At 45.4% G+C, this 24,712-nt stretch overlaps 1 protein-coding gene across 2 annotated transcripts; it reads right to left on the minus strand.

Annotated features, from left to right (window-relative positions):
* Window positions 1–10,694: 10,694 nt before the first annotated feature.
* Window positions 10,695–24,344, minus strand: SIK1 (salt inducible kinase 1). 2 transcript variants are annotated; one of them, XM_086765968.1, is made up of 13 exons: window positions 23,806–24,344; window positions 22,766–22,882; window positions 20,171–20,234; window positions 19,771–19,932; window positions 19,366–19,490; window positions 19,128–19,251; window positions 17,918–18,141; window positions 17,529–17,678; window positions 16,755–16,877; window positions 16,277–16,502; window positions 15,283–15,558; window positions 14,498–14,732; window positions 10,695–13,721 (listed from the first exon to the last, which is right to left on the minus strand). In XM_086765968.1, the coding sequence occupies exons 1-13, from the start codon at window positions 23,956–23,958 to the stop codon at window positions 13,301–13,303; spliced, it is 2,400 nt and encodes a 799-aa protein (XP_086622094.1). In that variant the 5' UTR covers window positions 23,959–24,344; the 3' UTR covers window positions 10,695–13,300. The 2 variants fall into 2 exon arrangements, with proteins under 2 accessions (XP_086622094.1, XP_086622100.1); XM_086765974.1 differs by having other exon boundaries at window positions 13,500–13,721; window positions 14,498–14,643.
* Window positions 24,345–24,712: the final 368 nt, after the last annotated feature.

The raw sequence follows: 24,712 nt of genomic DNA on the forward strand, positions 1-24,712 counted from the left end.
CAGAAAGCTTGCAGTGCATGCAGAGAAAAGAAACAAAAGAAAACACACACAAAAAGGCCCATGACGTATTAAGCCAATAACTAAAGCTTTTCACACAAGCTTCTTCCTTAATTACTGTGTTTAGTGCCACTGGTGCAATCAAGAACGTACCACTGTGACTGCTCAGAGAGTCGTGACAGACCCGGCACGGCGTGACCTCATGCCCGCTCCTCACCAAGTTCCCTGAAGCCTTTGCAGTAGCATCCTTCAGTTGCCCAGCCTGCAGTCTGGAAAATCAGTCGAGGATGGATGCTGAACTATATCTGTATGCTCTGTATGCTGAAATGACTGATGTTAATATGCCCACATTATAGCCAATACCTACAAGCCACACAAATGCCTGAAGCTTAAAGCGATCTGGCAACCTTAACTCTGGCTATACTTCCATATTACAATTCCTTGGGAAGAAGATTTAGCTTAAAAGGTGCTCTCCTGCCCTGCCCTCTCCTGTTATATCTACATATCTGCCCACATCAGCTGCGGCCATCTCTATGTTTGACTAGCTCTGTTCTAAGCCAACTTTGCAAAATTACATGGTTTAAAAATGTAAAAAAAAAAAAAGAAAAAAAATCTATATTTTGGGGATGTTTTTTTTTTGCAAGCTAAGTCAATGTAGAGCTCTTGTTTCAAGCATGCTCACCAAAAGAATTGGGGTGGGAGTAGGGAGCAGTTATGGTCTGCTGGGGAAGAGGGGACATGGAGCACATGGAATGGAGGAACCAGCAAAGGAATCTGAGTGTAAATTCCTACTCATCTGTCACTTAGTAAAGTTAAACCTCTACACATCAGGGACATGACTCTCCTCTTCGTGGAGGCCTTTTCCAGCACTTGGACAATGTAAAATATCCTCGAGGAGACAAGTGACATACCTGTTCCTTTTAAATCTAATGCCTTGGTTGCAAAGGCATCTGGTTCAGCACAAACGAGAATTGGACGGTAGTTCTCATAATAACATGAAGTACTTGGGCTGTGGAATAATGCCAAATCCGTGTTGTTTGGGAAACCCCATTATTGTCCCTTCCAACCCTAACCATTCTATGATTATTACACTCCTTTTTAATTTCCTGACTTCCTGGTGGCTCATCTTCCAACCTGAACTTTGCATTCTTTTCTCTCTTTCCCATCCCTTAATTATTTCTAATGAAAGGAAGAGGGGGAAAATGTTAAAAAAAAATTCAATAGAGCATCAAAATTCCTTACCAATGGTTGTTATTTTCCAGTTTCCACATATCTTTAGCACATACCAAACCTTAAGGGATTTGTTCAGAATGAAAATGAGGTAGGAAAAAATGTATCTGTGCAGTGAATGCTTCCGTTCTGGCTCCCTCCAAAGTCCGTAGGCACCCACCAGTCCATCCCAGTTGAAGCTGGACCACACTCCACGGGAGTGCAAGGTGATAAACACCAGGGATAACAGAACTGGACAGGGTCATAAAAAATGAGATAACAGGAATTAGCTGAATAAGTAAGAAATGAATGTCTTATTTCTACAGTCCTGTTCCTCAACACTGTTCTGCAGAAAGAGTAAGTAACTAAATTAAGCAAAAGAACCTTTAGGAGGAATATGACAGGAAACAAAATCCTGACAGTAAGGTCTGTTAGGCTCCGAAATAGTCCCTCAAGGGAAGGAGCGGACGCTTGAGTCATTTGAACAATAGACTGGACCAAGTGCTGGAAAATATAGAGGAGGGAATAAATCTGCATCAGCAGAGGGACATCTCGGATGACCTAATAGGTTGTTTCCATCCATAAATCCGTAATTCTGTGACAAGATCTTAGCCAGAAGAGAGCTGCGGCAACATCATAAATGGATACACCCATATTATGTATGTTGGAGCTTGGAGCGACCACAGTGACCTACATGTTACGTGAATGACAACTCATATTTGTGGAACATTTTAGTACCTTAGCTGCTTTCCATCGCCCATAGATTCTGGATCTGTGTGCACCTCACCACCCAGGCCATGTTGTATTTAGAGGGTGACGGAAGAGAGCTGGGACATCTGTGCCTCCTAGTTGTTCTTCATAGTTAAAATACTTGGTTTAGACCCACTTCACTGGCTTCAGGGATCTTCCAGCTTCTCTGTTTTTGTCTTCCAGTGATGGACTTTTGGGGGAACTTTTGACTTCCCTTCTGGTGATTTTTGTGGGAGGAATGTGCCCACAAGTCTATTGATCTTAATCCAGGAACAACAAAATGTAGGTCTTCCTGCCTGTGCCACCAAAAAAAAAAAAAAATCATAGTAGGGAAGTAAATAAACAAACAACAAAGGTTAAATTATTTTAAAAACAGTGATCATCTTGGTTTATAATAATGTGCAGAATCCACCTGCTGGATTTTAATACCCCTAGTACCAACGTCATCCCTTCAAGGACTTTAATTCTCAAAGAAGCCATTCTCTCCTCCTCATGTGAATACAATATTAACATGAGAAAGCAGAGATTGTTCCCCAACATATGGGAGAGTTAGCATTAGACATTCCCTTCCTTATCTCCTTAAAAATAAAGCTCTCTTTCAAACCTGTGCATGTACATGCCTGCACACCACTACTGATGGCTCAGCCAAAAGTCAATCCTCTAAACAAGAATGAGGATTCAAACCCACCAAAGAGATTTTCTGAGCTGCCATCCTGGATCTCCTCCATTTCTCCAAGAAAAAGTGCCGTGTTTCAGGCCTTTCTCTGCCTCACATCACCAAAACTCAGCACCCCTCCTACCCTCCATCTGTCCAAAAACCTCGGGAATCCCTGGATGCTGACTGCTGCCCATCACCCTCCAGCCAAGAGTAGCCAACCTGCCTGCACTTCCCCCTCCCGACGTTCACCCCTGCAGAGAGGTACGAGGTCAGCGGTGGAGTCCACCAGGAAAAGTCTCCCTCGCTGTTTGTGAGTCCTGAAAAGTCTTTTGAGCCCCTCATTACCGGGCAGGACTGACAATAGGTAATAATGGATGAGCCATTGAGGTAAAGAAAGAGCTCCTGAGAGTGTCATTATTAATTCTGGGAATATAATTTCGTGCGGTACCAAGAAATCACACTGATTCAGGCTCTCAATGCGACACAGGGAGTTCAAAGCACACCGTGTACGTGTGTATTCACGCATACAGGCGTGGGTGCGCATGTGCGTTCCTCTCTCCTGATGCCTATCAGCCAGGGGGAAAGGAGGTGAGCCAGTCTGTACTGCTCCAGTTTGACTGGGCACGTTTACAGCCATAATCGCATCTGATCCCTTGTCCTGCCCTGACAGACCCCAGCACTCAGCAGCGTACTGCCGTGGCAGCTCTCATTTACCCCTGCCGCAGCCACCTCCTGCCACCAGAACACAAACACCAGTGTGCCCAGGGATCTCAAAACTCAGCCCCTCCCATTGGGCCTGAGGAAATAGCTGAGTTTTCTGCAAGTATTTAAAAAACAGAGGTGGACCAAGGTCTGGAGCCCTTTGGAATTGCACCCTTCACCTACCTGGGTCAACCTGCTCCAAAAAGTCCTACCTATCTGCAATTTTAAGAGCTCCAGTCCTCCCAAAAAAGTGGCCCCTTCTAGACCATCCACCAGCTTGGCTCCAGGCGCGAGATGCAGGAAGACGGAAGACGCAGGATGGGGAGCTCTCCCTGGCTCCTGCTCCAGCATAGCCCCTGGTGCTGGCACACAAAGACAGCAGCAGGAACACAGCTCATCTCTGCGAAGAGAGGGAAGGCCTCTCTTCAACACTCCAGCCAAGTCCTGTTTTGATGATACAACGGGGTTGGAGCATGCAGGGGAGTGACTAGGACGGTCTCGACACGCAAGGTCTTCTGCAGATGCAATTAGGAGCTGCTGTGATTTCCTCATCAACTTTGGTAACGGCTCGTGTGACAGGGGAAAAAACTGGTAATGCTGGAAACTTTTATTCTTTTCGAGAGATTTCATTCTCCAACAAACAACATGTACCTGAAAGTATGATCTCAGAGATCACAGACTCAGGTGAAAGCCAGCTCGGTTCACAGGCAAGGCTTGGCGGTGGTGTTAGAGGCCATGTGCTGGCACGTCAACCTCTCTGGGGTGAGCTCCAAAGCAGCCTGTGTCCTGGCCACACGTGTTGAACACCAAGAAAAAGCCAAGTACCAACACACAGCAGGGGAAAAAAGAAAAAAAAAAATCCCTGTCCTGCCCACGTGGCTGTGGCATGCAGAGCAGGCATCCACAGCACCCATCTCAAATTCAGCAGGCAGCAAAGCCAGCGGGAGAGGTGCTGCTGGGGTGCCTGGCTCTTGCTCACTCTGCTGTGTGGAGAATCAATGTTTAAGGGCACATCCTGCCCTGAGGAACTGGTTCATCCTGCTCGCTTGAGGGACGAATGCAGCCAGTGACTTGATTGCATTAACAGTGTTAAGCCAGTTGCTGAATCCAATTAGTGACTGTCTGGCTGCTTGTGGGGTCCTGCGAGCAGAGAAATGGATCCACCCCAAGAGCAGGAGGGCACCTATGGGCTTGCAAAACAGAATCTGTGCTGAAGAAAAATCGGGCATTGCTGCACCCCACAACCCCTGTGTCTGCTGGTCTGCTAGACAGTGGGCTGGAGCTAGGAGCGAGTGGATTTCACAGCTTGCGACTAACCCCAAAATGTGCCGAGGAGGGTCTCTGCGCAACAAAATTATTTACTTCCTTTTGAGAATGAACAGTAAGGCTATGACAAAAGCCCAGTAGTCCCAGGCAAATTCCCCTCACTCCCAAAAGCCCAGCAGCACATGCCACCTGGTAGCCTGGTTGCACCAACACCTCCAGCACAGGACTCGCGGTTCCTCCTCCTGCTGCCTGGGACCATCCCAGCATCTTCCACTACTTGTGCCATTCACGACAGGCAGCTGGTGGTAGAAGAGGCACTGGCATTAAATGCACCAAAGCTGTCCAGAAAGCTGCTTCCACCAACAAGGAGTGCGAGAGGGAGACCAGGACTCACGTTTTCCCCTGTAGCTCTGATGTCCCTCTTCCCAGGCTGAAATGCAGCTTCTCCTCTCTTCCCTCTCTTCTCTTCCCTCCCACCACATGCCCTGAAGTCACCTAGTCCCATCAGATCTCCTGTTCCTCTCCACTTCTCACTGCTCTCGTGGGAACGCAACCCACTGGGCAACATTTGGATGCCTACAACTCATTGGGTCTGTTTGGTGATTTACAACACAGAGGTGAGTAATTAAGGATTAAAGCTACATTTCTGTGTCAAAGCCATTACAAGACATTGCTGTAGCCTTTTAAAACCATCTTACCTCAAGTAATCCAGAGAGAAGCCTTTCCTTCCTCCACGACGAAGATCCCATGTTCACTCCCATATTTAATTGAACTCAAAGTGTCCAGACATCCTTCTGCAGAGAGTTATTAACCTCCCTATCCCAAAATTAAGACCAATACCCCAGTTTTTCTCAGACATACCAATAAAGGGAAGGGAGCTTGGGCCATATAAATAACAGCTTTGCAGTTGATTTGGTGCTTCTGTGTCCTTGTTCCTGTTGTGCTCACTTTCCATGAACAGAAAGCAAATATGTTCATGGAAAATGGGTTTCAAAGGCATGTGCATAAGTGTTCCTGGAAATCTAATTTTACGTTTTCAGTAAAAGCATCTGCTACCATACAAGGGTTGAGCCGGAAAAACACAGTAAGACACTTAGCTGACCACTGCACAACTACCTTCACTCAGCCCAAAGAACAGAAAGTGCGACTATATCCCAGGAAACAGAAGAGTAATATTGTTAAGCAAGTAGGACAAAGCAGGTACAATCGAATTATTTGCTGTTTCTTTGTTGTTGTTTTTTTTTTTTTATGTGGCATGAACAGAGGGGTCTAAAGCTCAATTTTTGCAAGATGTTTCTTGCAGGAGGAGATCTGTTTGGAAATCCAGCAGGTGGTTGGGGATAATGGGTGTGAAAGGCCCTAAATACCCAGCTACATATTGAGTGTGTAGACGCGCTCACCAAAGTATAATGATGTTACCTTACCAGGAAATGGGAAAGAAGTGATCAGCAAGGCCAGGCAAAAAAAGCACTTAGCTAGAATTTCTGTAATCTCTTCCAGCTCTTGACTAAGTTGTTTTTGTTGTCACAGAACAAACCAAGGACTGGTAAAAAAAAAACCAACAGTTGCCCAGGGTAGCGGAAAGGGACGTAAGACAGAGGAGAACTAAAAAAGCACCCCAGCATGATACAGGAAAAGCTCTGTCAAAAATAACGAATGTAAATTCACTGCCTCAGTGGCTGAAGAAACAAAGATTGTCTGGCTCTGGAGGTCAGAGCCTTAATGTGCTGTTAATAGCGTTTATATCATAAAGCAGCATCGCTGCATTAGCTTTGATTTACATCATCTGGGGAAACGATCCACAGATTCAACTCTGCATCGCTGTAAATACAGCGAAGGGAGAAAGGCTCAGTCATCTCTGGAGCTGACCCAACACTGGGCTGACCTGGATGCTCCCTGGTGCCCACCCTGCTGTCACTGCTTTGTCATCAGCCTGTGAGGTGCAAAAGGGGCGGAACGTGGTCTGTGTGGCTCAGCCGCTGGCTATGCAGACCCATCAGTCCACTCGTGGTAATTCTATTCAATTTCGTGACCCACTCCAGCCCCATTCCAGTGGCTGGCTCCACAGGGAACAAGCCTCAGAAACTCTCCAAAACTCAAGTGTCAGTAGAAGAGATTTTAGGACAGAACAATAAAAGTAATACTAGCAGATTGCTAGGACCAGACGGTTTCACTCAAGAGCTCTGAGGGAACTCAGACTTGGAACTACTGACCTATTCAGTACAATACCACAGCAGCTGCTGAAATGGCAAGGCACCACAGGAATGGAAGGTAGCAAAGGTTACATTCATTTTTAAAAAGGGCTTTTAGAAGCCATCCGGAGACTTGCGGGCTGGAAAGCTGGGCAAGGCAAATTGACAGAAAGTATAACAAAGAGCAGAATAGCTAGATATGTGATAGAATGGGAAAGAGCAGAGATTGTAGAGTGAGAGCTCAGGCATCACAAATCCATTTGTGTCAAGTTCTGGGCAACTCAGCGTATTTGTAAAAGATCCAACTGCAACCAAGTGGAGAGTGATCTCAGAAAACCGAATGACAGGTTAATGAAATGGCATATGAAACTTGCCAGCAGCAAACACAAAGCAAGGAGCGTGAGGAACACCAACCCTAGCCATACAAATATCATCAGGGACTCTAAATTAACATCAGTCATAAAGGAAACCTCAGAGTCACCACATCTGCTGGAAACTCCATCTCACTGCCCAACAGTTGTCAACGAGGCAAAAACAAGCTTTAGGAGTGACTAAATAAAGAGAGAATGAAAAAGCGATCACTTCTAGGGTATCCCTGCCTCAAACAGAGCGTGCAGCTCTGGATACACTGGGGAAGATGTTGAAGAACTGGTGAAGACACAGAAGAGATGGCACTGAAACATGCAATATTTTCCGTAGGCAGGCAGGCTCAACACAGTAGCGTCCTTCTGCTTGGTCACCCCAATGGAAAAGGGATGTGAGAGAGGTCCTGACAACTCACGAACAGCGTGGAGGTGTGAACAGGAAAGAATTACTCATCCTGCCTGCTATGACAAGAGAAGGGCAGCACAACCTGGTCTATTGGGCTGGAGGTCTAATAAAAAGAAAAGGAAATACTTCTTTCACACCGTGCAAAATTGAATTATGGCACTCATTGTCACAGGATACTGTGAAGACCAGAATTATGAAAGAATTTCAAAAGGGGTTAGCCAAATTTTTGGAGGTTCAACCCATCTGCAGCTGTTAAACATAATGACCCAGATGCCAGCTGAAGATTCCCTTAACCACAGTCTGCTCACTGCTGGGCTGGTAATACCACAGAGGGATTGTGCTATACTTGGCCTGTCCTTAGACCCTTTCCCTAAGTGTCTGCTTCTGAAATAAGCTGCCTCATCAGCTGAACCTTTGGTCTGAGCCACTATCACTGCTATAAGACATTATGTATGATATAAAACATAATATCTGATGCCTTGGGAGAATTCTGTCCTAAAAATCCATCTATGATGCCCCTGGCAGTCTGTATCAAAGATCAGCTCTTTCCTGATCTCCCACAGATGCTCTGCTAAATCCATAAACCGTGACAGTGGATTACCTTGATCATTGATTTAACTGTCACCACTAAAAGTAGTTAGCAGTCATGAAACAAGCCAGCAACCAACCGTATTTGAAGCAATGTCCTCCAGAGGCACATATTTCCTTTTATTAGTTCTTAAATTAATTCTCCTTCATTGCATGAAGCGTGCCTTATTCTCACTTTGCAGGATGAATAAAACGGAAGTACTGATCACTTTCTATCTCATGCACCATAATTTTGTACGCTCAACTGCTCTCCCTTCTGCCGCATCTCCTTTCCAGTCCACGCAGGCCAAGATTACACAGCGGTGCCTTTCACCACGACAAAGTCCTTTCCTTCACGAGGTGTGACTGCTGCTTTGGACTCAGCGAGGGAGAAGGTCGTGGGTCTGGGAGTGAGTTCTGTGTCTCCTGCTTTAGGGCAGGAGGAGAGGGGCAGGCAAGAATCCCTCGCTACCATGGCTGGACAGTGCTGGCACCAGAGAGCTCGGCTTGGGGTCTGCGCTGGGCTTGCTCCGTGCAAAAACAGCCTGTGTTTTTCATTGCTACCCGTCCAGCATCTCCTGCCAGCTCTTAGCACTTCCTTTTTAAAAAAAAAAACAACAAGGTTTGATCATTCACTTTTGGGTCTATGCTAAACTTGCCAGCATCTGTTCCATCGGAAAGGGGGGGAAAAACACCGATCTCGGACTGGGAAAGAGAGGAAAAGGAACTAGGTACCAAGTTGTAATGTGGGAAACGAAGCCAAGAAAAACAGCATCTCGAGAGATATTAAAGACGAAAACAAACGTGGTAAACAGGAGCAGAGACAGATTTCAGAGGAAAGGCAGGAAGACAGTGACTAAAGCACCAAGAGTGAAACAGTGTACACATGGAAACCGAGTCCAGAGTCCCAGGGTTTCTTTGTTCTTGTTTTTCCTACCATTTCACAGAAGTCACGATGCTGTCAAAATCCCTCTATACCCAAGGGTCAGTGATGAAGTTGGTGGAGCTGCACTGATTTATATCCATTAAGAAGCAACTTTTTGAGATTTCCCAGAATTACTAGGGTTTAAAATAATGCCCTGAGAACTCAGTTGAAAACAGCAGTTGGGATTATTCTTAAACCAAGTCATACTAAAAGCTAGATTAAAAAAAAAATGAGGAATATCTCTATCATTTTTTAATAATTGCAAAATTCCTCACTTTGGGTGGTCACATTGAAAACACAACCCCAGAAAAACAGGTGCATGACACTTTTCTACCCCTTCGAGAGTTGTGGCAAATGCATACAGAGCTCTACAAAGTCCAGTTCAGCAATCAACTCCATTAGAATGCAAAATAAGTAAATATTATCTCTGATGCCCCCGAGCTTTTAAAAATTTTTTTCTGGATATACCTTCACACCAGTCTCTGCTTCCTTCAAAATGTGATAGGTGGATTTGAAAATAAAAACTTCAGAATGAGCATCTAATTTTTTTTTTTTCAAAAAACCCACCATTGCCTGTTGGGGAGAAAAAATCCTCCTTTTTTTTTTTTTTTCCTGAGCGTTTGCCAGGTTAAACTACAGGTTGCAAATATCTAGGGGTCCCTTTGCAGGTGAAACAGCTCCTCGCTCTCATTCTAACTGCATGTGCAGAAGATAAAGCATTTTATTCCAAGCGTCCTGCGTGCAGGCTGTGCAGACAACAGCTCGGGGCTACGCGTGTCTCTCTCAAAGGTGCAAGGGAAACAGAGAGTGAAGTAAAACTGGGGAACAGACTGAGGATCTGGTTCCACTTTCCTTCCAAGGAAGACTCTCTCCTGCCTCATCCCCCAGGCACGGCCCCACAGGCCTCTTCCCCTTCCAGCCTTCTGCCACCCACTCCCTTCCCCTCCTTTTGGCCATTCGCTCTCCAGGTAAATACCATCTCCACCCAGCTTCAGTGCCACCATCTCAGCTCGCAGGCAGCCGCGCTGGGTGCTCTCACGACGGCTCTTCCCAGAGCTGAGGCGCATCCCAAGCCACAGAGAGGGCAGGGCTGCAGCGGGTGGTCACAGCAGGAACCTCAGCTTGTGTAAAGCCAGCTGCGGCACCTCCGCAGTGCGGGGCCACCAGCGCTGTACACGCGTACCCGGGACAGCTAAGCCTGTACCTTTCCAGTATTTTTTTTAATTCTCAAATTGTATTTGAAAGGAAAAAAGCCATGACCCCTGGAATGTCTCCCTCCCTCTCTCTTTCCCCTTGCTCTTTTGCCATCACTGCCTTAATGTGGCTGGGGCCTCGCTCACATCAAGGTGACATGGAAGGAGCGCTCATGTGGCAACAACTAAACCACGCTCGCCCATTTTCACTCCCTAGACCTCTCTCACTGTCAGATTTTATAACCCCATTACTACAGACTCGGGTTAGATTCAGACAGATTGCCTACCAGCGAAAGGCTCAATATCCCATTATCAGATTTGTGAGCTCGCCATTCCTCTTCATTTAGTATGTAATAGAAAGTGTCAGTAATGTCCTGTGGGCTCAGGCTTTAAAATGAGCCTTAACTATGCAAGTCATATGTATATAGGAGGAGGAAACACTCCACAGAATCACACGCAGGACAACAATTTTAAAACATTTTTTATTTAAATATTAAATAAAACACAAATGACTAATCATTTTGGTGTACACCTCTCATTTTAACATAAGAAAGAAAATGATTGTTCAGTCATGATAAAAAATAAACTATACATCTTAATTAAATCAATCACGTAGTGTCTTTAAATACCCTATTGCATTGCAGTCTGCAGAACAGCACTGTCAAGATATCTACAAAAAAACCCAAACTTTTAAAATGACCTCTTTCTGCTCCAGCAATAATTCCAAAGAGGTTCTACAGCAATTGGAAAAGAAAAAAAAATACTATGAAAGTAAAGTGCTTGTTGTTGCTGAGGACATGAAACAAAAGAATCTGTGGCCTTTTGATCCATGGCATTAAACAAAACAAATATTGAAGAGGAAATTCTGCGTTTTCAGTATGTGTGCTACTCCTTACAAAACTGAAGGCAAAGTTGCTGCTTTATGATGAGCTGGCTTCTCCTTGCCCTCCTCTCCAGCCATCTATCTCCACACAATCTGGTTTTTGGGTTGGGTTTTTTTTTGTTGTTTTTTTTTTTTAAACCACTACAACTGAGCATGAGACTTTGGTGTTTTCTCTGCTGCAAGGCACCACTCATTAACAGAAATTCACCTCAAGCAATTTTCTCTCACTTTGAAGCTTCCAGACCACGTAGCAGCAGTGGCAAGCTGGAGATGCACCAGTAGAGACACACAGATACAACACACAGACAAAGAGGTTGTTTATGGAGAGCCACAGACAGAGCCACACGACATCTTCAACCCTTCCTACTCCCACCAATTAACCTGGTCGATCTTTGGCTTTTTTCTTTTTAAAAAAAAAAACAAAACAAAACAAATGAACAAACAGGTATCTATATTATTTGCAAATGTGTAATACTGCAGGTTGCATGAAGCCAAGGTAACTTGAAGGCACCCTGTGTCACACCAGGGAGATGGGTTTAGACAGAATGCAGCTATGCTCTGACACCTGGATGGCAGCTTCCAGCCAAGCTGGCTCATTCTTTGCTCACCTGCTTCCAAAGTTTGAACGCCCTACCTGACTCATTGCTGTAGGAGCACAGTCTGTTCTCCCCTTTATACCCAAGCGTAACTTCTACTGACATCAACAGAAGTCATGCTCTGCCTTGGGAGGGGAGCGGGGTTTATACCAGAAACACAATATGAGCATATTACAAAATATAAAAAATAACTAGTGTTATATAGTTTTCTGCTTCCTATTTATATACATATACAGCATTAAAAACCATACGAAAAAACACCTATCTACTCCAAAACCTCATTTTGCTAATATGCTAAAAACAAACCAACCAAAAACAAACACCCAAATATTGTGCTGTTTTACTCACTTTTAATATAGTTTTGTTCAGAAATAGCTGTACTCCGTTAAGAGTAGAATTCTGGTTTAGGCTATTCCTTTTGTCTTTGTCAGTATATAATTATAACCACAATATTGCACATTTCCCCAAGAGTCAGTTCTGTTTGGACCCTGATAATGAAATGCATAAAAACATAATTAGCAGCGGAAATAACAATGTGCAGCACTACGAAATACCCCTCGGGCAACTTTGTAGGCAACCTCCAGGAGGGCTTTTTAAAAAGAAAACCCTTCCCATCACCCCACCGGTACTAACGCTTCCCTCCTCAGTGCCTCTGCAAGAATATGAAAAAACTTAGCGTTTATAAAAAGATTCCTAAAGATTATTCAGACCGACAAAATATATGCATGGGTGCACGTGTGTGTATGTATAGACACACACACACCCCCCACCCCCAAACAAACATCCCTGCAAAAGACCAGACATTATGCAGTTTGGATCCTGATATGGAGGGATACATTTTCAACAGATTACTTGCTTCTGCACTAATTAGAAAGGGGTTTTTTTGAGCTTTTCCAGCTGATGTATCAAGCAAGAAGTTCACAGTTTTCACTTAAAGTATATGAGTCTGGGAGGTGTGGAACGGGGATGCTGGTTCCTTTAAATAAAATGAGTGTTAACAGGAAAAAAAAAAGAAAACAACAAATGGCAATGCTTCCATTTTTGTCTTCTACGGATGCATAATGCTGCATGCCACTGGTTTTCTGTTTATTTTCTTTAAAAGAGGTAATCATCTTCACAAACCCATAAATGAATATTGTGAAAAAGGGAGGCTCTGGTCCCTTCTTTGAAAAGCCTCTCCCTGCTGTGTTACCACTACTGACAGCTGCTAACCTTGCATAACAGCAGAGCTGTATTGGTCTGACTTGAGTACAGTACCGAAGAGTTCTTCCCCAACCACATCCCTCCCTGTCCCCACAAATGCCCCACCCATCTTCCCCATCATTATTTTTCCTTTAAAAAATTCAGTTTCTATTCGTATTTGTTCAGTGCAAGAAGAGTAGAAGCAAAAAGACATACATATTGCTTGTTTCAGTTCTATAAAGTTGCTAGCTTTCTGAGCCAGACAGCCTCTTCACATACTTCAAAATTTATTGCTTCTGAGAGTCACTCGTCCACACGACACCAGCCAGCCACAGACCCACACGTGCCGTGGAACAGCGGTGAAAGTTCTTCGCAACAAGAGCAGTGTGAGCTACAGCAGCCAGGGCTCTCATTTGACCAGGACAAACTTCCCTAGCTGGTTGGAAGTCAGGTCCTCCATCTCACAGTCCCCATGCTGCAGAGTGACAGCGTCATAGCTTGGAGACTGCGCAGAGAAACTCTGTTGCTGAGAGAAGGTGGTGCCAACTGGAGAGACGTTGCTACTGATGTACAGCTGCGTGTCCAGAAGGTGAGCTGTTGAGGACGCCGGTGACACGCTGACACCAAAGAAATGAGGTTGGAGAAGTTGGCTGTTGCCAGCAAAGGCCAGCTCAAATGAGTTCTCTCTTTGCAGCTCTGACAACAGAAGAGAATTGGATGCTTTGCAGGTACCTACGCTATCAAAGGAGGGGACGCCATTTGTTGCAGATGTCTGAGAAGCCTGGGGACAAGCTGTCTGGAGTAGCTGGTGATGCTGGAGCTGGAGCATTCTGAAGAAAATCCAAGGATGGAAAAGGTTAACTTGCATTCCTCCTTTCTTGCCTCCACCCCTGACCATAATTTCCCCTTTGTTTCCTTCTCTCTATCAAACCTCTCCTTAGCCAGCCAGTAGAATTAAAGCAAGCTAACCATGCCAGGTCAACGTGTTTTCACTTGGCTTTTCCCCATGCTGGAGAAGGCGACTATCACCAGAAAGTTATCGAGTCACCAGCTGGCCTGCTAATAATAGATGTGCTAGAGACAACGTGTGCAGATAAACCGGAAACTCAATTTTCCATCTTGCTTCTATGGGAATGAAGAGGTGCCACCACATATGACATCTGAGGCCACTGGAATTGTGCCTTCTTTGTGGGCTGTTACTTTTCCAAATTACAAGGTCTCACTTCCTTGCCATGGGAAAATTACAGGAGGAGGCAGAGGAGGAAAGAAACCATTCCCAAAACTAACAAAGAAAAACACAGCTTGCAATGGGGAGAAGTAATGTTTCCCCCCACAGTACCAAATTGCTTCTCATTTCAGCAACCTCCAAATATTTGGACGTTGAGATTTTTAAGTGGAACTGCACGTCCTGTGTTACGTGTGCCAGTGCAGAAAGCCACAAAGGAAGCCAAGCAGTTTATCTGCTGCCACACAGCAAAGATGAAGGATAGGAGTCCCCAGTGACCAAACTCCCCAGCCTCTTTTGCTGTGTTTACTCCTCCTTGCTTGCCCCTAACCAAAATAAACCCCATGGAAACAGCAAAACTCCTCCCGGCCAGCTTCTCACCTCTGCTGCTGTAGCACCTCCTCCAGAAGGCTTCTTCCCTCTCTGCTGCTCCCGCTGCTGCTGCTGTACATGCAGGTGTTCGGCTGCGTGTGTTGGAAAGGGCTCATGGCACTCCTTGCTGCCCGAGATGAGGAGGACTGACACACCTGCCGAGCAAAGCCTTTGATTTTATTCAAGCCGAGAAACCCCTTGGCTCGAGCGTTCTTCCGCAGCTGCTGTCTAAAAGCCTTCAAGCCTGTGGGACATGAGGAAGAGAAATGCACTTTAATCCTCCCTAGTATCTGCCTAGGAGCCTACTTTACAGATCAGGCTTTCTGGGCAGCTGTCTTCATTTGCACGAGACCTGCGCTAGAAGAGGCCGTGGCTCTTCAGTTCATGTTCACCCCTCTGCCTAATGGTCAGAGCAAAATTTGTGTAATGGAACAGCGTTTGGGACAGCTGCAGCCTCGTGCAGACGAACACATGCACAGCAGAGGAGAAATCTGTCAGAAATCATGACATTGTGCACTCTGTATTTTAGGAGGCAGGCAGAGCCTGCCATCCCACTCACAGCAGTCAAAATATCTTCACAGCCACACTGAAATCAGTATCTGAGAACCTCTCATCTAGACACTCCCCTCAGGGCACCCGACCCTCCCTCAGGGACCATGAATACAAAGGGCATAATATCCAGGTGGCTGGCGTCGCTGTAACACTAGCACAGGCAAGCAAGTATTCCCGCACGCTACCCTTTTCTGGCGGTGGTTGGAAGGACACAATCTCCCAGCAATAAAGCAAGACGTTACCTTGAGTTAATGAGGTATCGGATGCTCGCCTTCCTTCTTGGAAGCTGACAGGCAGGAGAGAAGCACCTCCCATGCAGCCCTGGGCTTGTAATACCGGAGCGTCAGACTGGGAAGCTAGGAAGGGTGACGTCATCCTAGCTGTGGCTGGGCTCCCCGTCATTACTTGACCCGCCAAACAGCTGCTCAGGGCCACTGAGCTGTCATTTGAAGATGAAGTAAGGCAGCTGTCTGAACTAGTTCCCTCTGTGGGGCTTGCAGAAGAGGAAATGACTATACCTACGGAGGGGAAGGAAGGAGAGAAAGAGCATTCCCAAGATGAGTACAGGAAGGAACAAACATGACATCAGAGCCTTCTGCCCACCTACACTGGCACTAATAAGCAGTTGCAAGCCACAGAAGTGTCCAGTGACTTGTGTTGTCGTAAGGCTTGACTCCAGCAAGGGGTCATCAACAAATAACCTAAGTTTGGACTCCCGTCCAGCCGGCAGGGCTCTGCCAGCAACTCCAGCACCGCTGGGCTATGCTGGGTCAGGCCTACAGCATTTCTTTAGCACAATAGCTAGCACAACAGAGCACAACAGCTGTGACACGGGATTACTGTTCTGTGAACAGTTTTACTTGGTTGTTTAGTTTGCGGGGTCTGGATGTGTACCAAACACAGTTAATGATAAGCTTTTTTTTTTTAAATCCAGGCACCCCCACCTCCCTGGTACAACAGCAGAAGCAAGCAGAGAAGGGTTACGTCCTGCTTGTGAGAATGCTCCCCTCTAAAGTGATCTAGATGAAACACAACAGTGCAATGTCTCTCCCTTAAGGGCCACGCTTATTTATGGGAAGACAGAACTGTGGAGGGAAGAGTACAGACCTCTTTTCTGGGCCTCCCTATCCCAGTCAAGGTAAAAATCAGCACATAGTTGCCAGGCATTTGTCTGCTATGGCAGAGGTCCTTTTCCTCTAGCTACGGACACCCTTCATCTCCCCCAGACTTACTTACATGGAGGGGCATGCTGATAGAAATGAGTGGTCACTTCAGCCAGTGTGTGCCTCCTGCTGGTGTTGCTAGGGATGCGGATGGGGTGGTCATATGCCTTAATTTCATCTTCCAGCTCCTTCTCTTGCCTTACTTCTTCACTAATGGTGGTCTCCAGCAGGCTGTTGGGGGAGATGGAGCGGTTCCGGAAGAGCCCGTTGAAGTTGGGATCCACAGGAAAGAACAAAGGCTGCAAAACACATCAGATCACAGACTGAAGGGTGTTTCACTTATTTCTGCACTGTCTTTAATACTCTTCATAGCCCTGCGGCATGTCTTCAGTAGGCGTACTGTTTGAGAGGCTACTATGATAGCATGTCCAAATGCCAAACAAAAGATTGGAGGGAGAGAACAACAGAGTCACAACCCCTGTTGTTTTGGATTGGCAGAACAATGAAAAATAAAAAGAAACATAACACACAGTTTAGCTGAGAACACAAACCTGTAATGGGTTGCTCATGTCACAGTCCATTTCTGCCTGCAAGGATGGCTGAATCAAGCTCTGAGGTTGCTGGTAAAGCAGAGATGATCTCAGGGTTTCACTACTGAGACTGTCCTGAGGCATCTGGAGAGAGAGCGATGCACAGAAGCCATCACATACACCGCAGTTCCAGATTTTTCAGATACTGGAGGCTCAAGGAATTTCAGAGCCACCTTCCATGCAAGCTGTCTCTATGTACTTTCTACGAAAATTAACAAAGCTAGTCTTTCAGTGCCAACACAAACACAAAACTTCTTCTTCTAAGTTAAGCAATTTAACTGGAAGTACAATTTGACAAGGCATCCAGAGCACACTTTAAAGGGGGTGGGGATGAGGAAAAGCAAAAGAATGTCAGAAAAACACACAAACTGACTCATGAAGTACTTCTGAGGATCCTAAAGGTTATGTAACAAAGAAGTGTAACTGATCCATGCCTAAGAGGGCAAATTTCCATGAGAAGCCTAATCTTCTGGCTCATTATTGACCTGCACCGGAGGCAGCCTATTCTTTGGACCACGACCCACAGTCACTGCTTAGGAAACAGGCCATTAGTATTCAATCAGCCTCCTGCTGAAGAACAGTACGTAGGCTGTGTCCTATCAGAGAGCACCCATATCAGAATTGGTTTTCAGAAGCCTGAGAGCTACCATCTTGCATTTTCCCATAGCAAAAGGCAGAAAAAAGAGAGCCAAATACAGCTTCCTAGGTAAGTGCCTAAGTAATGCCCTTCCTTACCTCAACATTGCTGATCTCAGAGCTCCTCGGTCTTTGCTGACGGCCAGTTGCTGGACGACTCGATAGCTGGCTGCTTCGGTACTCCTTGAGGCGCTCCAAAAGCAGGTAATAAATTGCAGCAAAATGGTTGTAGCTGCTGTTTTGCAGAGACTAGAAGACATTGAAAGGACCCTTCAGTTACAGGTAACTTAGGATATAAGCAGACAAAGCTCATCACTAAGGCCTCATAATAGTGCAGACAAAAACTAAGTAAAAATCCAGAAAGGCAGTGAAGATCACTACACTGTGACACTGGATCAAGGCTAGTCACAGAATGACATGCATGTGACCACACCATTGGCATTCTGGTAGTCACTGAAGATGTACCTTAAGGGGCAAGCACTTCTCACCTCAACAGTTCTCTGTCTGTCAATGCCAAGTGTTTGCATGATCCCAAGGACCTGTTCATTGTAGTCACCCAGATTCGAGTTGTAGTTTTGCATGGTGAAGGACAAAGACTGCTGCTGTTGAAGAGATGGGTCAGCTTGCATCCACTTGTGCTGCTTTATTTGGGAAATGGTTATTCGCTTGGTTGGGTCCACAACCAACATCCGTCGGATTAGTGTTTCACAGTCTGGATGACAAAGATAAACTCATAAACAAGGGGAAAAAAATAACAGCCCAGCCCCAGATCACTGCTAAGAAACCTTCCCAGGAACAGTGTATCATGTCTGTGAAAACAGGAATTAAATGTTCCTGAGCAGCTGATGCCTGGTCTGACTACCAGATACTCAAACCAGCACATGTATTTCACAAAAGCATCGCATCACTACAGAAAATAAAGCTGACTGGATACCAGCAGGTTTCAGGTGCCCTTGCACCTTGTAGGAGAGCTAGTTTTGAGTGGATGCAGGTTTAATGTTACATCCACTTAAGATAGGTCAGAATTTATTACAGAACCCCATCACATACAGCTTCCTGGTCCATGTATACTGCTTATTTGTTTATAACCAGGGAATCAAAGCCATTTGCAGCTATAACTGATGAAGGTCAGGCTTCAAAAGATACTCTTCACTTGAAGAGAGAGGCACATTCACTTGTTTCTGAATCCAATTCAGAGAGAGGTGATAATACTCTTCAGTTCCTTTTTCTCACCAGACTGTTCAAGTACGAGTGTTCAAGAAACAATGCTACACCTCACTATTTCTGCTTTCCTTGACAGCATAGCCACACTGAAATATACCCCTTCTGCATAGCTAAAATATCTTAGGACAACTACACCCATCTCAGCATTGCAGGCTAGTCTCATTAAAATTCTGTTTTCTCTCTTTTGTGACTGATTATTTCTCCAGCTATGGTGTCAAATATTTTTGTAATCCATAGAGATACACCCAGAAAGGAAAAGACAGCCTTTTAGATGCACCGTAAAGCAGACTTCAGAAAAGAAAACGTGCAACCAGCCCCTGAACTGCTGCCCTACAGACATTACTGGACATGTAAAGACAAAGTGATTACCAGCTGCAAAACCAGTCCCATCTGTCATTGCCTCAAGAAGGAACACGACAGCTATTCCTTTGTCTGTAGCCCCTTTTCTAATATTAAGAATTTGAAGAAAAGCACCTTCGGACATGAAGTAAGGGATGCGGAACCGCCCCTCCAGTACTCTTTGCCTCAGAGTTGGTAAATTGGGTCCATCAAAAGGCAGAGAACCACAGACAAGGACATACAGCACCACTCCAAGGCTCTGTCAATAGAAAACAGCACAGCATGTGAGTAACTCCAGTAGAAGCAATGATTTTGAAAGCCCACAGACCCTCATGGAGCATGAAATGCAATTTCTAAGGAATATCAAGCTCACCCATATATCAAGGTGAGGTCCTTCATATTCTTTGCCTTCAAAAACTTCTGGAGCTGCATAGGGTGGACTTCCACACCAAGTAGAGAGGGGCTCTCCTGACTTGTAGAAGTTTCCAAAGCCAAAGTCTGAAATGAAGATAAAAGTCTGGGGTAAGACATCACTCAACTACATACTAATATTCCAGAAGTAGCAGAAAATGGAGAGAAGGGAGCAGATGTATTGCTTTGTTCTCCACCTATTCATTTAAGCTATTCTCTTTTGTCCAGAGGGTACATCCAGAGAAATATCAATAACTTTCGTTTTATTTTCAGCTACCATAAATACATTTACAGGATGATCCTAGGGAGACTGAATTTGACGATGTGCCTAATGTTGTTTATAGAGTAACCGCATATTTCTTATTACCTGCTAACTTGATATTCATGTTAGCATCTAGCAGAAGGTTCTCTGTTTTGAGATCCCTGTGCACTATGTGGTGGCTGTGACAATATTCCACCGCTGAAAGGATCTGCCAGAACTTCTTCCGTGCTTCACTTTCACTTAAGTGCCCATTGGAGGTCAGATGATCTGCGAGACAAAATAAAAGAGGCAGAGGATTTAGAAACACCTGGAGGAAAATTTTCACAATCCTACAGGTGCTGCACTCGCTGTTTGGCAGCTGACAATGCCAACCCTGGATTTTTAATCAGAATGTATTGCTCGGGCATGTATTGCAATGTATTGCAATGTATCGCTCGGGCATGACAACAATGAAGCCATGGTTTCTAAATCTAAAGAACTGTTAGGTCCAGCAGTGAGGACTTACCAAACATTTCTCCATTCTTTGCAAACTCAGTAACAATGTAAAGCATATCCTTTGTCTCCATAACCTGTGAAGACACAAGAGAGGATATGCTTAAAAAAAATGCAGACCTCTGTAGTTTCACTCATTTTTCTACGTGTATTCTCAAACACATCAATTCAATTATTTATTTGCTGCAGCAGCTGGCAGTAAAGGCATCTAATTTTGCACCACAATGCTCTCTCCAAGCAAACTGGTAATGAAAAAGATAACAAATCAATGCTTATGCAGCTACGATATACAATAGCTTCCCATGCCATTGTTCTTCTCACCATTACCATGCCACCTAATCTCCATAAGATAACTGATGAGCATTCCAATAATTTCATACACTACCCTGAATTTTTTTTGTTAAAATATGCATATATAGTTTTATAATTCATTTGATATATTTTGAACATGCAAAGACACTTAAAGTTTACATAAAGTTGCCTTCATTTCAAGGCTAGCAGATACTCAGATCAGGAGAGATATTTGCAACCTGGACAAATCAAGGAGTAGTATCAAATACCCCGTTCCCATTTGGTGTTGGCTGGGGACATGGCAAGCCTCCCATGCAAGTGACAATAGGTTGCTGTTTATGTAACGGCAGTGCTTGATGCCCATGAACAACTGTCAATATATCGCCCAGCGTTCACTTATCAATCTAGTATCAACTTCCTTTGATACTTGTTAATTTTTTTCCTTTGGAGGAAAAAAAGAGAGAAGAACTGAAAACCAAACAATGAATGACACATGCTGAACATTTCCAAATTCATCTTCAGTTACTAGGGCACATGTTTCAAATGTTGCATTTCAGATTTTAAAATACAACATTTCCCTGGAATTGGAGTCTCAAGGAGCAGATATTTTGTTTTGGAAGCAGAAGACTCACAACAGGCTAACAATCAAAAAAGCGTCAATGCTAGTTCAAAGGCTGCAATTTCCAGGAACCTAACATGCAACCTTTCTCAAAGACTCTTGTCGTCCCCTCACTACAAGTACACACAGACACAAAATGAAAATAAACAAACAGGGAGCAAAGGAAGAGAGGTTCCCAGTTTAAAAAACTGAAGGAAAGTGTTCTGGGAAAGTTGCCAGCTGGATGACATTAAGACGCCATGCTGAAACTAAAACAATGATGAAATAACACAAGAACACACACCCTACACTGGTATGTCACCTAATTCCATCCCTGCTTCTCAGTCTCCACCAAACAGGTAAAGCATCAGTTACAACAACAAAGAAAAGAAAATTTCACTGAAAATAAATTATGGTCCACTACCAACGTCATTTGCTCCATCAAGTGAAGTGGTTCGACGAGATGGAATTTAACCTGCTTTTCTAAAAGCTTCGAAATAGTATTTTCACCCACATCATTCCACTGACATGAAATCAACCGAACTGTTAGGATGTTTCTGTATATCCTACACTGCCCTATGGGTAACAATGACATCAGATGTTAACACAGAATAATTTTTGTTATGATGGTTAATACTATAAATATCAAGCACTTCACGTGTGTCAAGGTCTTTAAAAATAATGCCTTGCCTAAGCACCTACCTTACTGGCTCTTCAGCCTTACACATTAATTAAGCTTTTTTTTTTTTTACTAAGCTAACAAACTCAATGGTAAGATTGCAGCTGATCAGCTGATAATAGTGCTTACTACTGCACACGGACTTTCAGACCTGCTGCTTCATCCATCTACTCCTCTCCCCCCCCCACCCTTCTAGACAGGTCCAGACAGACTGTGATACCTCACCTTCTTAAATCCACATGGCACTATTTAAGATGATTAAGAGGAACTTACACCAAATGCTAATTAGATCAAATATTTAGAATTTGCAAAGCAGTCCTTGCTCACTAGACAGCTGGGATCCTGTTTTCTGCACAACACATTAATTTTTCTTACTGTTAAAATTACCCATCAGTGCAGAAACTGAACAAATCTAAACCAAAATTCATGTTGTAAAACTCTACAAGGGGAAAGATATTTAAAATTCACTTTCAAAACTACACAAACTGGAACAGAATAACCAAATGGGTCATTTTTTTACATATTCTAAGATACCAACATTTACAGGCTTTTTCTTTCCTACTTAGATTAGAATGCTAATTCTTAGATTGATTTCGTTTCTTTGCTGTTGATTTTAAATCCCTTCCACTTATAGTAAGCTCAACTTTTATACTTTCCTCTCTGCTGTCCTACACGAGTTTAAGTCTTCCCCTTATCAAGAACACGTAATGAGTTCCAGCCCTCTAAACTGGAAAAGCAGAGGAGTTAAGAAAGGCAAGTTAATCATAGAAGTTCAGACAATCGGTTCCTTCATCTGAAACAAGCTTCAGCTTGGTTTTAACTGCAAATTTTACAGTGCGTTTTGTCAAAAAACTGTCTAACATACCAGAGTCTCGTCCAAAGAATGATGAATGACTTCTAAAAACCCAGGTTTTAAAAGTGTTTTTCAGAAAGTATTTCAATATGCATTCTCTCTGCAAATATTTGATGAAAAATCATGTGCAAGAGAAGAGCACAAGCACACCTCACCTGCATGCCACGCTTCAATGCTGACCTCTTACCTGATATAGCTTGATAATATGGGGATGATTCAAAAGCTTCATTATCTGAACTTCTCTGTAAATCTTCTCTAGGTTGCTTGGGTCTAACCTTGTTTTGTCTATTATTTTTATTGCAACCTATAGATTTAAAAAATAATAAAATAAAATAACTCTAGACATTAAAATAGGTACTCTTACTGTTAACATCTCTGGAAAAAAAAAAGAAAAAAAAGACCACCCCCACCATGCACACACACACAAACTCACAAAATCCAAGTAAAGTAGCTTTTAAAGTACAGACTTGACAAAGCTGATTCTGTTTTTCTGAACTGCACAGCATTCACAACACAGAACATTTTCATTTTTCTTTTCTACGTCAAAGGATTACACATAAGGTAGTGAACAAAACTGCAGAAATTAACCCTGGACAGGATTCGGTAAATCTTTTAATCCGTCCCATGCCAGTGAAAACCAGATTCCTGTAACAGACTATTTTCTACCGTAGTGACCGATACAATTTTGACATGCAGTATAAATGGAAATACGCTTGCATGCCCATTAATATGTTATTTCTGCAAATAATACGGTGAGTTCTTTGTTCTTGAAACATACCCATTGAACGAAAAAATTAAACCTGTCCAAAGTCTTCAAAAGATCAATCAAAAGATTGTTCATTTGTTGGACTCCTTAACAGACTAAGACATAGTAATTCAATGAAGCTACCAGGAAAAAAAAAAAAAAACAAAAAACAAACCCCACTCTGAAATGTGGGGGTTTTTTTCTATATTCTTGCTCGGTTTTGATTTTACATGAACTCAGCTGAACACACCGGGAAAACTCCAGGCTGGTACCGACAGCCACATCAACCCCCGGTGCGGAGCGCCCGGGGCAGGCGAAGCCGGCCGGACCTTGCGAAGCTCGCTGCCGCTCTCTCCACCTCCACCGCCGGTTTCTTTCACGCTGCTCGCCCATGCAGCCCACCGCCGCCCGCCCGGCAAGTCACGGCCTCGGCAACCTCCCCGTGCCGTGTCCCCCCGCCAGCCCCCCACCTCCGCACCCACCTGCGTTTTGGTCACTCTGTGCCTGGCCAGTTTGACTACGGCGAAGTTGCCTTTTCCCAAGGTCCTCTCGATATCGTAGAAGCCGACTCGCAGAGGCCGCTGCTGGGCTTGTCCGGCCGCGGGCAGGGAGGTGTACTCTGACATGATCACCATGATGGAGGCGGGTGGCGGGCAGCGCACGCCGCGACTAAGAGGGGAGCATCCGCGCTGCCCCGGGGACGCGGGCCCTAGCACCTGCACGGGGAGGGTACGGCACGGCGCGCCCCGTCAGCCCCGCCCGCCGCCGGGTCCCTCTCACAACTCGCCGGGCTCTTCCTTCCCCCGGCCCCCGGAGCGGAGCGCGCCGCCGCACCGTCCGAGCCCGCCGCGCTCCTGACTCCGCTGCAGGCTCGCCCCGCCGGGCCTGCTCCCTGCGCGGCCGTTGCCCGACCGTTGGAGCGGCGGTTGAGCCGCACTACCTGGCGGGCGGGCGCTCTCCGCGGCTCTGATGGTGCCGCCGCCGTGGGGTGTGTGTGCGCGCGAAGGTGTGCGAGAGCGTGTGCGCGCGCGTGTGTATGTGTGTGCGTGCGCCGGGGGGGGCAGGCGGCAGCACGCGGCATGGCCCGGCCCCCGCCCCCCTCCCGCACCCCCCCCCCCCCCTCCACGCAACACCCCGCCCTCCCTCCCGCCTTCTTCCCCCCGCCCACCGCCGAAAGCCGAGACGGGCCCATTGACGTCACTTTGACGCCAGAGAGACGCGCGCCCAGGCGCGAGGCTGGAGGAGAGCGAGACACCGGGCCGTTGCCAAGGAACGGGCGGCGCTGACGCGCGCGCTGATGGAGCCGTCGCCCGGGAGACGGAGGGGCGGTGACGTCAGGGCAGAGGGCGGGAGGGAGGGGGCCGCGGGGGCCTCTCTCTGGTGTCACGT

This window comes from Chlamydotis macqueenii, chromosome 1 (assembly GCF_036417535.1).
Source record: "Chlamydotis macqueenii isolate bChlMac1 chromosome 1, bChlMac1.mat, whole genome shotgun sequence".
Lineage (NCBI taxonomy): Eukaryota > Metazoa > Chordata > Aves > Otidiformes > Otididae > Chlamydotis > Chlamydotis macqueenii.

Excerpts from the sequence above, each read along its gene's own strand:
- SIK1 (XM_086765968.1), bottom strand. The coding sequence starts at position 23,958 with ATGGTGATCATGTCAGAGTACACCTCCCTGCCCGCGGCCGGACAAGCC. Across the intron at positions 19,933-20,170 it reads AAAGAATGGAGAAATGTTTG|ATCATCTGACCTCCAATGGG; the intron begins GTAAGTCCTCAC and ends TTTGTCTCGCAG. Across the intron at positions 14,733-15,282 it reads CGATACCTCATTAACTCAAG|GCTTGAAGGCTTTTAGACAG; the intron begins GTAACGTCTTGC and ends CATGTCCCACAG.